Source organism: Lotus japonicus, unplaced genomic scaffold (genome assembly GCF_012489685.1).
Source record: "Lotus japonicus ecotype B-129 unplaced genomic scaffold, LjGifu_v1.2 AP026985.1".
NCBI classification, from domain to species: domain Eukaryota; kingdom Viridiplantae; phylum Streptophyta; class Magnoliopsida; order Fabales; family Fabaceae; genus Lotus; species Lotus japonicus.
Window position 1 is genome coordinate 182,835 of NW_026645412.1, and position 12,103 is coordinate 194,937.

A 12,103-nucleotide genomic window follows, 5' to 3' on the forward strand; every position below is an offset into this window, starting at 1 on the left:
CAAATAAGTCTATAACATTTTATTACATATAGACGCAATGATAATAACAAGATGAAGAGCTTATATACGCATTTTATTACATGCTCAATCAACCAAACAATTAAAGCGAGGCACAGGTACACAAATAAGAGGATGAGCCCTATGAAGGGATATGGATGGCTTCTCTTCCATGCTAACTTTGTCGCTGCCATTGTTTCCTTCACTGTCAACCTTCCATTCAAAACACTGAATCATAGCAGCAAGATTAGTAGGTACAATCTGAAGTGCTAGTGAGGATCCAGGACAAACCCTTCTTCCAGTTCCAAATGGCATTAGTTGGAAATTTTGTCCCCTCAAATCTGAATTGCACTCTTCATCCTTAAACCTCTCTGGCCTGAACTCAAGTGGGTTCTCCCACAGGTTAGGGTCCCTACCCATGGACCACAAATTAACAAATAGCAAGGTCTTTTTTGGAATCTCATAGCCACAAACATAAGACCTTTCAGATGATTCCCTCATTATTATTGGCACTGCGGGGTGAATCCTTAGTGTTTCTTTAACGATAGCTCGCAAGTAAGGAAGATTAGGAAGATCTGACTCTTCTATTAATCTGTTATTTCCTGTTAGTGAATCAATCTCTTGTCTTGCTTTCTCCATCACATGTGGGTGGTTGATTAACTCAGCTAAAGCCCATTCTATAGTTTTAGCAGATGTGTCTGTTCCTGCAAATAATAAGTCCTGCATTCCATATTTGATGAGCCAAAACTTAACAACAAGTACTAAAACAAATAACTATTTATATTTTCAAGGATTAAAAATTAATAAATATTTTTAGGAAACTAAAACTAACATTTACTATGTTTTCAGGGACTAAACCCATATTTATACTTATTTTAGAATTATAATTAGAAGGTGGTTTCTATGATACCCACAATGTATCATACATGAAGGATGTGATTGGTTCACAACAAAAATAATTTATATTTTCATTTTTTTCTTTTTAAATACGGAGGATGTGATTGGTCCACAACCTTTTCGTGTATCATACCCACACAAGTGTTGTGGTATCGTAGCAAGCACCTAATTAGAATGATTAGATAAGATGGTTCTTTTCACATAGACTCTCTCCGAGCGAGAGTTTTTGACTCTTTTCACATAGACTCATGGTCAAACAACAAAGTACTAAGCATCATTACCATCATATATAATCTGATTAACCTTAGGCAATATAGGTGTCGAACTCTAGTATGTATTATTGGAAAGAAATCATAGATAAATATCAAGTAGATCCCTATTTATTTTCCAGTTCCAAACGGTCAGAGAACTCAAATAATCTGTAAATAGTAGAGGTTAATAGACTTGGTTGCTTACCTTGATGAAAGCCTTGATGTTTTCTCTGGTCAATTTTGTCTTAGAGCTCTCATTCTCATGAATTTCCAACAAAATATCAAGCAGATTCCTAATCTGATCAGAACCTTCTTCACCCTTTTCCTTCCTTTTCTTCCTCTCATCTTCATTCTCCTGCATCATCCTCTCCATCATGTTGTCAAACCTGTCATGAATCTCCATAACTCTTTTGCTCATTCCCTGCAAATTCAAATACTTCCAAAACCAGATAAAATCCGAAGGATCAAACTTCCCCAAGAACTCTGCAGTGTCTGTCACCATCTTCCTGATTTTCTCCACTTCCAAATCTTCAATAACATCATTATGATCAGAACAACACGCCGTTCTTCCCATGATCATCCTTGTGATGACACTGTTGATTAGAGTGATGAGCTCGCCGCCAACATCGACAGTCTCGCCCGCTTCCCCTTTTCTCCGGAGAAGCTTCAGGAACCGCAGTGTCTCCTGTCGCCTCACCGGAAGGAGAAGGTTAAGCGTCCGGCTGCCGAGAAGCTCTGACACGCAGAGCTTCTTCATAAACTTCCACTGCTCGCCGTACGGCGCGAACAGGAAGCCCTTCGAGCCGTATGATAAGTAGTGAATTCCGGCCCCGACGAACCGGTCGGAGAAGGAGGCTTCATTGGTTTTGAGAAACTCCTTGGCGATTTCTGGAGTGGACACCACCACACAAGGGCGAGAGCCTAGGAAGATTTGCATGATGGGCCCATAGCGAGTTGAGAGATTTTGAAATTTCTGGTGATCAGGTAAACGGGAAAGGAGGTGAAGGTAGTGCTAAAGGGCTTGGTGGAAGAGGATTCTTGTTGATATGCTTTCGGGTGAGTATGACTATGGCTCGCACTGTGATTGTGGAGAGAATCCACACAAGGAGAAGTTGGATGTAGGCTTCAATTTCAGCCATGGCTGAATTGTTTATTTGTGAAGAAATGTTAAGATGATCATGAAAACGCTATGCCCTCATTAATATATCTTTCCATCTTTCCCACATTTAATTGAGATGTGAATGCTAGCCAATCTAAATTAATGACAAATCCTCTAAACTTTCCATCTAACATTGATGAAGTCCACATGGATCTAACATGTGGTATTTTTAAATAAGTTTGCAATCCCTAGAACACTACAAGAATTTGGCAAATTAGCCTCCAAATGTAACTACTATTTTTCCTCCACGTAAATTAGACTTAGAGATTAACCAACCTGATTTTTACTTCTAAGTTTGAGATTACATTAAAATACACATAAAGTTAATTAAATTTTAAAAAACGGACGCAACTCACTCTCTCTCTCTCTCTCAAATTGAAGGACTAGAATGCAAATGAGGTACATTCCAGGGATCAAAAACTTATTTAAAATTTCATGTCAGGTCTGTCGAAGTTGGATGAAAAATTTAAGTCAAGGATTAGAAACAAAACTAGTAATTTTGGAGGAACAAAAAACACAATTTTTTGCAATGGATAAAAACAAAAGCGGGATATATTCTAGGGATAAAAAACTTATTTAACCCAAAATTTAATTAAAGCAGACTTATTTAAGCTAATTTTGGTAAATAAATAGATATCCACGAGTAATTTCAAGATTGAATTCAAATACTTTTGGGTTCGTTTTATAGAAAGCATTTAAGTGTAATTCCAAATTTTATCAAGAACTGTATGAAAATGTTCTTTAAGAGCCAAGTTGCTCAAAGATCGAAGGATTGAAAAGATTGAACATTAAGAAGAGAAAAGGGAAAATAGAAAAGGACTTGTAAACAAAGAGGATGAGTGATTGGGTGTTTTTTTTCCTTTGAACACAAGTCTCCACGGGGGAAAGCGGCTCCACGTGACTAATCTGGCTTGGGATACGGTAGTGATGTCCCTGACCACAAAGGTATTATTGTTTACCTCAGAGGGGATCGAACCCGGGCCAGGAGCCTAGGCGAAATCCCTTAAGGAAATGCACATTCACCACTTGTGCCACCGGTTGTGGTTTGATTGGGTGTTTTTTTATGACACCAATTGTGGAATTCAATCATCTCAATTAGATTCTCTTTTGATCTCACATAAGAACAATTTATTTAAAATCAAATGGTGTACAAAATTTTGACAAATAACTGGCTCGGAATTATGAGTGGAGTTTAAACCATGAATTTTTTAGATTGTTAGATTTTTTTGAGTGGAGTTTAAACCATGAATTATGAGTGGAGTTTAAACCAAAATTTTGACAAATAACGGTTCAAATGTGGGATTAAGTGAAAATTTGATTGAGAGGATTCAAATTCGTTATTTTGTAGTGCATTGGAAATATAGAAAAGAATACGAGATTTAGGTGAATGAGGATCGAATTCATCCCTAACAGAATCAGTTTTTTTCGTTCATTAATCCAACGAAATTACTGACGACTTAGATTATTAGTAAATTACCAATGACTTCACATATGGCTCTCGGTAATTACTACCGATAGATTCTAATCGTTTGTGTTTAGTATTACCAACGATACTTAATTAGTCATTATCGACAACTTTTTATCGAGTAATGATATATACACACCTCATTTTTAAAACACTTCATTTCCACCTCTTTTTGTTTCTATCTCTCTCCTCTTACCATCTATCACATCTCATACTTTCTCTCCTTTACTTTTTCTTTTCTTCCTATCTCTCTCATCATTCCACCTCACACACCTCAAAAGAGAGGTGTGTGAGTAACATTATTCCTTTTTATCATTGGTAGTCAACGTTTTAACTTATAAATGATGTGTAACTTTTATTTTTAGTGTTTTTATTTTACATAAAAAAATTAGTTTTTATGTTAAGAGTTTTTTTTTTTTGAAACATATGTTATGAGGTTATGATATTAATTATATATATTTTCTAGTAGTTTCAATATATTATATAATCAAAAAATATTTTTATTTACTAACGGTATAATCACGATTGAATCTTTAAATTTTGAATTAGCATCTTAAATGGTTCAACCATCAGTCCAATTTTAAGAATATTAATATTAAATCAGTGAAGAACTTTTTTTTTTGAAATGAGAGTGAATTAGAAGTTGAGTTTTTTAGAAAAGAATTTAATTCATAAAATTTATTTTTGAATGACTAAATTGATAAATGATACATATATATTAAGAACTAAAATTTGTTTTCTTTTCAAATCCGTAAACACTACAATTCAGGTTGAATACAGTTATGATAAAAGTTTCTTCTTTTTTTTTTTTTCATTAAGAATTGAAATGGTGATGAGGAAAAGAAATGGTGATAAAGAAGATTAAAAAAGTTAAAATAAATCCAAAAATTTCCGACCTACCGGATTCGAACCAGTGACTTAAGGATTATCTGCTGGAAACCCACTACAGTCCTCCGCTCTACCAACTGAGCTAAGGTCGGTTTGTGATATTTTTCTCACTTGTTTATATATAATATTAATTTACTTTTCAGCGTTTCACCCAAAAGTTATAGGATTTGACTTCTCATAAGGCCACATATAGTAACTTTGTTTACTGTAAATATGGCTTTCATTCCAAATCGGAAACATGAGCATACAAGTCATTCAACAAAAAAGAATCTAGCTAACCACAGAGTGTGTGACGTATTGGATAGCTCACTTCGTCTCTTAACCATAAGATTGAGAGTTCGATCCTCATTAGTCATTGTTTTTCGATGTACCAAAAAAATGAATATTAGTCATTATTATCGACCGTGAATGCCATGAACTCATCTAAATTTGTCAAAAAAAAAAAAGTAGAATCTAGCTCTATAAACAATCCTCAAATCAAACACATAAAGGAATACTAAAAGCAAACTTAGTCATGAAATCTACTGTATAGTTGCAAATCTGCTTCTCACATGCACCAATTGAAAGGCCTCCAAAGATGATGTTCAAACTTTGCAATTGGGTTTGTGGTTAGAGATGTTGATGGCAACCTCATGGTAAAAAATCATTTGATTGGAAAAGCTACATTAATTTTTTTTGCAAGTTCCAGAACTACGGACACTTTTAATTAATTCCTGTGTTTAAGTGACATTTCCCTCTGTTGGTTTCTTTCCCAAACAAGTTAACTGAAAAAGAAATGAATATGAACACATTTGACAGTTAACTCAAAAGAGAAAATTCATTTTCATCATTAAAATGACAACATTACAAAATTGAAGAGTACTGTGCTTTTAATATTCGCACTCAATAGTGCTATCATTCACTCTGATCCATTATTTCCTGGCCTTTCACTCAACATTGATATTATTCTTCTCTCTCTACATTTTTTCTTTTTGCCTTGTTCTAATTCAAAAGAGAAATTAACATAAGCAGTAAAATATCCACACAATGCTCCCATTTTCTTGTGTCTAGGAGGACCCTTGGACACTCAATCCATACAATTGCATCAATGTTGCTGTCAATCAAGGGCCCATAAAAACGAAAAAACCTTCTGAAAGGTAACAACAAAACAAATCATACTAGCATAGTATTTGGGGACACAAACCATCCCCATTTTATTGATTCACTTCTCTTCCTCAAGCCAATCCTGCATTCAAGCAGTTTGATCAAAGATTCGTTGACTCATATATTTCAAGAACATTGAGAAGGCGAAAATAAGTTTAAAATTTGAGCCGTCAGATCTTAATCAACGGCCTAGATTTCTTAACTGCTTAAATTTAGTTATTCCCTGATCTCCAACACTCAGGTGTTAATCTGTGGTCTCTTTTGGGATCTTGGCAATAGTTATAAACCATGTGGTGTCTCTGCACCCATCTCATTGCCCAGTGTTGCTGTCTGGTCAACCCACCAGACTTGTAGGGTGAGGCTGAGACTGGGTGGCACCACCGAGGGGCATAGGCTGAGCAACCACCAGCCTTGAAGTTAGTGTACCTTGCAACAAAGGGTTGGTATCTGTAATCAGCTTTGTACTTTCCATCTTCTGTTGCCCATGATGATGCATCCCATATGGAACCATAAACCCACATTGGCCTCAGTGGAAATGTTGCAGCACTCTTCCTTGGGTACCTCCTTATGGGCACATCATCCACTAGGAATCTAAAACATTGGTTAATAATGTCAGTAAAAGCAAATATACAAACCAATTAATAAAAAACTTTGCATTTAGTTGCAACTGTATTTTTTTTTTTTGGTTACAGTAGGAAAACTAATTTTTTAAATTACTTAGTATTTTTTCAATCTACATTTATCCTCCGGTCAATACTATTCGAGTCTTGAATATTCATATTATCATAGAGCTATCTCTCTCGGTCGTTGTTTTTTCTATTTACAAGACTTAGACTTAAAACATTGTTTAAGAAACTTAAACATGTACTACTTGACCCAACCAGCGGATGGTATTATAACTTATGTTATTTGGTGTGAAAAGCAACAACTAGATCACTATATTAATGTTACTTTTCATTTGTTATAAATAGTCAATTTTGTTTTCCTTTAACCTGCACTTCTATTATCACATTTTCTCTGCTATGCATGTGATCTTGATTTTATATGATTAACCTTGTCAAATATGCCTCTTTTGCTTTTCTCCTTAATTTCAGAAAAAATGAAGTTCTTTCCTTTTCATCTCCCAAAATATCTGCCAGTTGTGCCTAATCTGTAGTACCTATTCCTAAGAACCAATCAAATCAATACCACATTACATGGAGCCCAAGTTTACACTATTGCTTATTTTTATTTTTTCTGTATCTGCTCCAGCAGAAAGAAACTTGTCTCTGGTCTGCTTTTTATGAACTATTGTATGTTTTAAAATCTTCCTACAGTTGACAATTTATGAGGAGAAGTTTCTGTGAGCAGCTTTTGAGTTTCATATAATTGACTATGTGAAAAGAGAAGCGGATCCAAACATGCTGTAAAACAATTTACCCAATTCAATCACACAAGGTCAATTATACTGTGAAAATTGCAAGTAACTTACATTATTTCATTAGGACTCCAAAGAATAGCATAGTGATGAAAATGTCTGGTAGGATCAAACCAGAGGTGGAACTTCATCTCTCTGCCTATAATTTTCCCATCACCACTCCCTCTTATATAAACATTGGTTTGCAAAGTATAAGGCTTTCCAAATGTAGTCCCCAGAAACTCAATGTCCACTTCATCATGGAAACCCGGATGCGCTTCATTGTTCGAAAGCTGCCATGCATTCATCAAAATAATTAGCAATCAATTAGGCACCAAACTTGAACAAAATGTGAATGTGTAAGTTTCCACCATTCAACTTAAAAGCCTGTTTGGATACAGACTCACTGGAGCTTATTAGAGTTTCAAACGAATTCTTATCCTTTTATCAAATCATTAGATCATTTCTTACATAAAAAGCTGTTATAACTCCTGCAGTATACCCAGGATGGAGCTTAATAGAAGCACCAAAGTACCCGGATCGAAATGGGCGAACCGATTTGAAGCCGCTTCCTGAAAACAAGAAACAAAATTATGTTAAATTTTCAATGATACATAGCAAATAGATGAAGAGTTTAAAGTGAATTGAAACAAATCAGATTCAGACCTGAGGTCCTGTCAAGCCAAATTGTTAATGCATTTTGATCTAGTCTTTGGTGTGAAGGGCCCCAAAGGTTTCTATAACCTTTGTTAAAGCTCGTAGACCTGAATTTTGAACTTGGCCAGTAGCCAGGTGAAGGTGGCCAATAGGCATTGCTTGAAGGCGCCATCATAAAGAGTAAAATAGCAAAGAGAAATATCAGAGCCATGAAGAAAAAGTTAGGTGAGTTGAATGCAGAAGTATGATACTACTGGCTGGGTTTAAATGCAGGGTGTGTGTGAGAGTGAAAGAGAGGGACTGATCAAAGAAATGTGCCTATGAAAGTTTGATATAAATAAGAAAATCAGTGGGTGTGGGTCCCTCCAGAGAATTAATTTTGAAAATGAGGAAATTGAGGAGGGATTAGGAGTTTAAGCATAGCAATAGTAAATTAGTAATTAATTATTGGTCATTGCAGACAAAAGGGATGGTCTTAAATTGTTGGATTATATTCAATTATAGTATGCAGATTTACTTAAATTATGCCATTCTCTTTTTCCAGTGCAACTACTTTCCTTCTTACTATTAATGACAGAGAGCCTTTTAACTTGGTTGCAGAGCATAGTAAAGATGTGGCATGCAGAAGAGGGTAGATGGGTCTTAAATGTTTTCTAGTTAAAACCTGGTATTCTTCAAAGAGACAATCATGTTCGAGTCTCCTAAGACCAGCAAGAGTGATAAAACTTTCTCTGACAAGTATTTAATGCAATTGGATTCATAAAGACTCGAACCTGTGTCAAGAACCAATTATCCTCAAAGCTTAAGCTCTTGGTAATAAATACATGAATGATTATATTGCTAACACGTCATCGATCTCACGCAATAGTCCACTTGAATTTGAAGTCTACACAGTAATGCACAAGCTTCCTACCATGTGCTGAAATTCAACTTTTTATTAAAATAATGAGGATAACAAATGTCAAACTAATTTAATCATAAAGACAGTGTTATCAGACTTGGACCGGACCGGCCGGTTCGACCGGTTCACTTAGGTTTGAAGTCTACACAATAATGCACAAGCTTCCTACCATATGCTGAAATTTCACTTTTTATTAAAATAATGAGGATAACAAATATATATATATATGTAAAGCACACTTGTGTTTTTTGCATGCAATAAATGCATTAAATCATAAAAGCTCACATACTTTTATATTAAATACATTAAAAAATAAATAATTTAATAAATTAAAAACTGAAAAAATTTATATTATAAAAAACTATTCAACTACTTATATTAAATAACAATATTCATGGACTTAAAATTGACTTGAGCTTTGCATTTAACAAATTTAAAAAATCAAAATTAAAAACAAAATAATATTTATTAATAATTAATTTGGATAAAATATTTTTAAAATAAAAAAATGATATATATATATATGTAAAATAGACTTGAAAAAATAACATTAAATACATAAAAAATAGTAAATTTATTTTGAATTAAAAAAATTAATTAAAAAAATTGAAAACTAAAATAAAAACTACATCAACTTTATTATTCGTTATATTAATTATATTAATTATTAATTGTTAAACTTTTCAATTTCTCATATTTAAAAGTAAATATTAAAATTTAAAACTTTTCAATTTCTCTTATTTAAAATGAAATATTTAAATTTTAATTATTCATTACAACTTGAGGTGAATTTTTAAAAAATAATAATAATTGAAATTGACTACCTTACATTAATGACAATAATAGATTGTTAATAATATTTTGTTTATATTCTTTACATTATTGTTAATAATAATTATAAATCTTATTAATTATTATCATAAGTTGAGAAATTTTAAAAAAATAAAAAATAAAACTTATTACTATTTATTACTTATAAAAAAATATTTATTAATAATTAATATCGAAAAAATAGTTGAAAATTAAAAAAAATGTCTCTATAAGATATTATTATTACTGTATCGAATGTGTATATTATTTGAAAAAAAAAATAATATGATTTTTGATCTATTATACAGAAGTAAAAATAACTTGAGGAAGCATAATAGAGAAAAATAATTATAAAAAAAGTTGAATAAATTTAAATTTACTGAATAATATTTTACGATACTAAAATTATAACTTATTATAATTTTTAAGTTAAAATTATTTCAAGTTAAAAAAAGTATAAAAAAATATGATATTATAACTTATATTAACACCTTATTACTTGATTTAAAATATTTTAAATTCACTTAAGGATTTTTCAAATTATTAAATTGGTTTTTAAAGATTAGTTATGATTGAAAAATAGAATAACATATGGGGACAATAATTGAGTATCAATGTTTACAACCGGATATATGATAAATTAGCACCTCTGCAATTGAAACCACAATAATAAATCTAAAAACAGAGAACCTAAATCAATAAAATATATTACAACCAAAGTTTTTAAGATTAATTTAATACGAATACAAAAGAAATTTAATTACACTGTAACAATTTTTATACTATATTAAACAAAATAATGTAAATAAACCCGTGCAACGCACGGGTATTATTTCTAGTGTCAAACTATAGGCCACTTAACATAAAGGGTCTAATATCATGTAAATAACCAATTATTCTAAAACGTTTAGGTTATTATAAGGTAATAATAGGCACATCATTAATTATATTTCTAATGGGCAGTTGATCTAAGTGGTGGGAGTGTTAAATGTTGCTCGTTTTTTTTTTTGGAAGTAAAGTTGCTCATTAAAAGTGAGTTGTGGTTGCATGGCTCTGCAGTCTGATAGACTGATACTATGTTATTTTCACAGTGCAGACATTTTCGTTACATAATTATCAAATAGGAAAATAGTTGCAGGACCAACCCAATTTTTCTGTGCTTCTAAGCATAATTCTACATGAAGTACAAAAATAATATAAATAATTCAGCAAATAAAAAGTTACAGTGAAAGGAAGTGTGGGCCAGATTCTGATATAGTCAATACTCATGAATCTTAAGTGAGTAATGGTGTGGTTGAACCTCTGGAAACTTCATGAATGAAGTGGGTCAGTTACAATACATTAGTGGTCCCTCAAGATTAATTGATGTGAAGGGGCACACGCTTGATTAATTGATTCGCAGAATAAAATAACCCTTGAATTCAATGGATGGCTCATGATCTTAAGATGATTAATCAAGAAAAAGAGCTTATATAGATTGAAACAGACCACACTTGGTACATGGAATACCTGGGATCAATTAGTGGAAATCCATTGCAAGGTTAAATAGGAGTAGGTGCATTAGGTTGGACATTGCAGCTCAAAACTTTTCTTTCATTTAATTGATTGGTTCCTTAATTAAGGACACATTATTGAGTGACTGAACCAGAAAAAATGAATAGAGAGGGTGGAAATTTAATCACTGTTGTCTTCTTTGCATGTAATGATCTTTTATTAAATTAATGAAAACTAATTCAAAATTTAAGAATATGCTTGGATTGATGGGTGAGAGCATCGGTGTTTCAATATGCCTGGACCTAGTCCCGACTCTACTTGAGTTTAATTTACTGTTGTGAGGTGAACCTACTAAACAAAATGATTAATGTTCTTCTAGAAATAGAATGATGATGAACACCTCTAATCTTTGTGGGATGGACGTAAGATGAATGCTCTGATGGTGATAACATGCTCTTATGGCGATAACAATGTCCATTGTGGAGCATAGTGTGGTACGTCAGGAGACCTATACCTGCAAAAAGCACTCCAATACACAAATTAGTTTCTAGATCACAGAGAAGTCTCAAAATCTCAAAAGAATATTCAAGTAGTAAAATGAGTAATGCTTATATAAATGACTGATCAAACTTATATTTATAGTTATTATAAGATTTATAATTGAGGTAATAGGCCTTTTGAAGCATTTGTGAACGACTTTTCAGATGATGGTTACGCTTGAGTAACCTTGCAATTGTTCAATAAATGTGTCAGGCTGTCAGCTTTGTTTCGCTTATCTGACTTTCAGACGATATGAATCTCGCTTTGGTCATTCCGACAGCCCAAAATTGTGGTCATTTAGTTGTGAAAACCTTCAGACTGTCCGAGACAATATTGGACCTTCTGGTTATTTGTGCCTACCAGAACAACTAATGTTATGCATCTTTTGAATGCATTGAGAAGCAAACCACACAAACGCAAGACACAGATCGATTAGGTGTACTAGTGAGCTTCAACTACAAGTCTTGGTGCGTAAGTTTTAAAATTAACAACCCAAAAAATACAT

General features: G+C 32.9%; 1 protein-coding gene, 1 non-coding gene and 1 pseudogene across 2 annotated transcripts; all 3 read right to left on the bottom strand.

Moving 5' to 3' along the window:
• Positions 1–2,405, bottom strand: LOC130727301 (cytochrome P450 93A3-like; annotated as a pseudogene).
• Positions 2,406–4,659: 2,254 nt separating this feature from the next.
• Positions 4,660–4,749, bottom strand: TRNAY-GUA (transfer RNA tyrosine (anticodon GUA)). Its single transcript is given in 2 exon segments — positions 4,660–4,695; positions 4,713–4,749. It is a non-coding gene; the product is annotated as a tRNA-Tyr (tRNA).
• A 706-nt stretch (positions 4,750–5,455) lies between these two features.
• Positions 5,456–8,256, bottom strand: LOC130727282 (probable xyloglucan endotransglucosylase/hydrolase protein 32). The gene is made up of 4 exons (XM_057578387.1): positions 7,863–8,256; positions 7,668–7,768; positions 7,272–7,489; positions 5,456–6,391 (listed from the first exon to the last, which is right to left on the bottom strand). The coding sequence occupies exons 1-4, from the start codon at positions 8,062–8,064 to the stop codon at positions 6,013–6,015; spliced, it is 900 nt and encodes a 299-aa protein (XP_057434370.1). The 5' UTR covers positions 8,065–8,256; the 3' UTR covers positions 5,456–6,012.
• Positions 8,257–12,103: the final 3,847 nt, after the last annotated feature.

Coding starts and splice junctions, on each gene's coding strand:
- LOC130727282 (XM_057578387.1), bottom strand. CDS start 8,064: ATGGCTCTGATATTTCTCTTTGCTATTTTACTCTTTATGATGGCGCCT. Junction 7,769..7,862: donor TTGGCTTGACAGGACCTCAG/GTCTGAATCTGA, acceptor TCTTGTTTTCAG/GAAGCGGCTTCAAATCGGTT. Junction 6,392..7,271: donor TGGAGTCCTAATGAAATAAT/GTAAGTTACTTG, acceptor CCAATGTTTTAG/ATTCCTAGTGGATGATGTGC.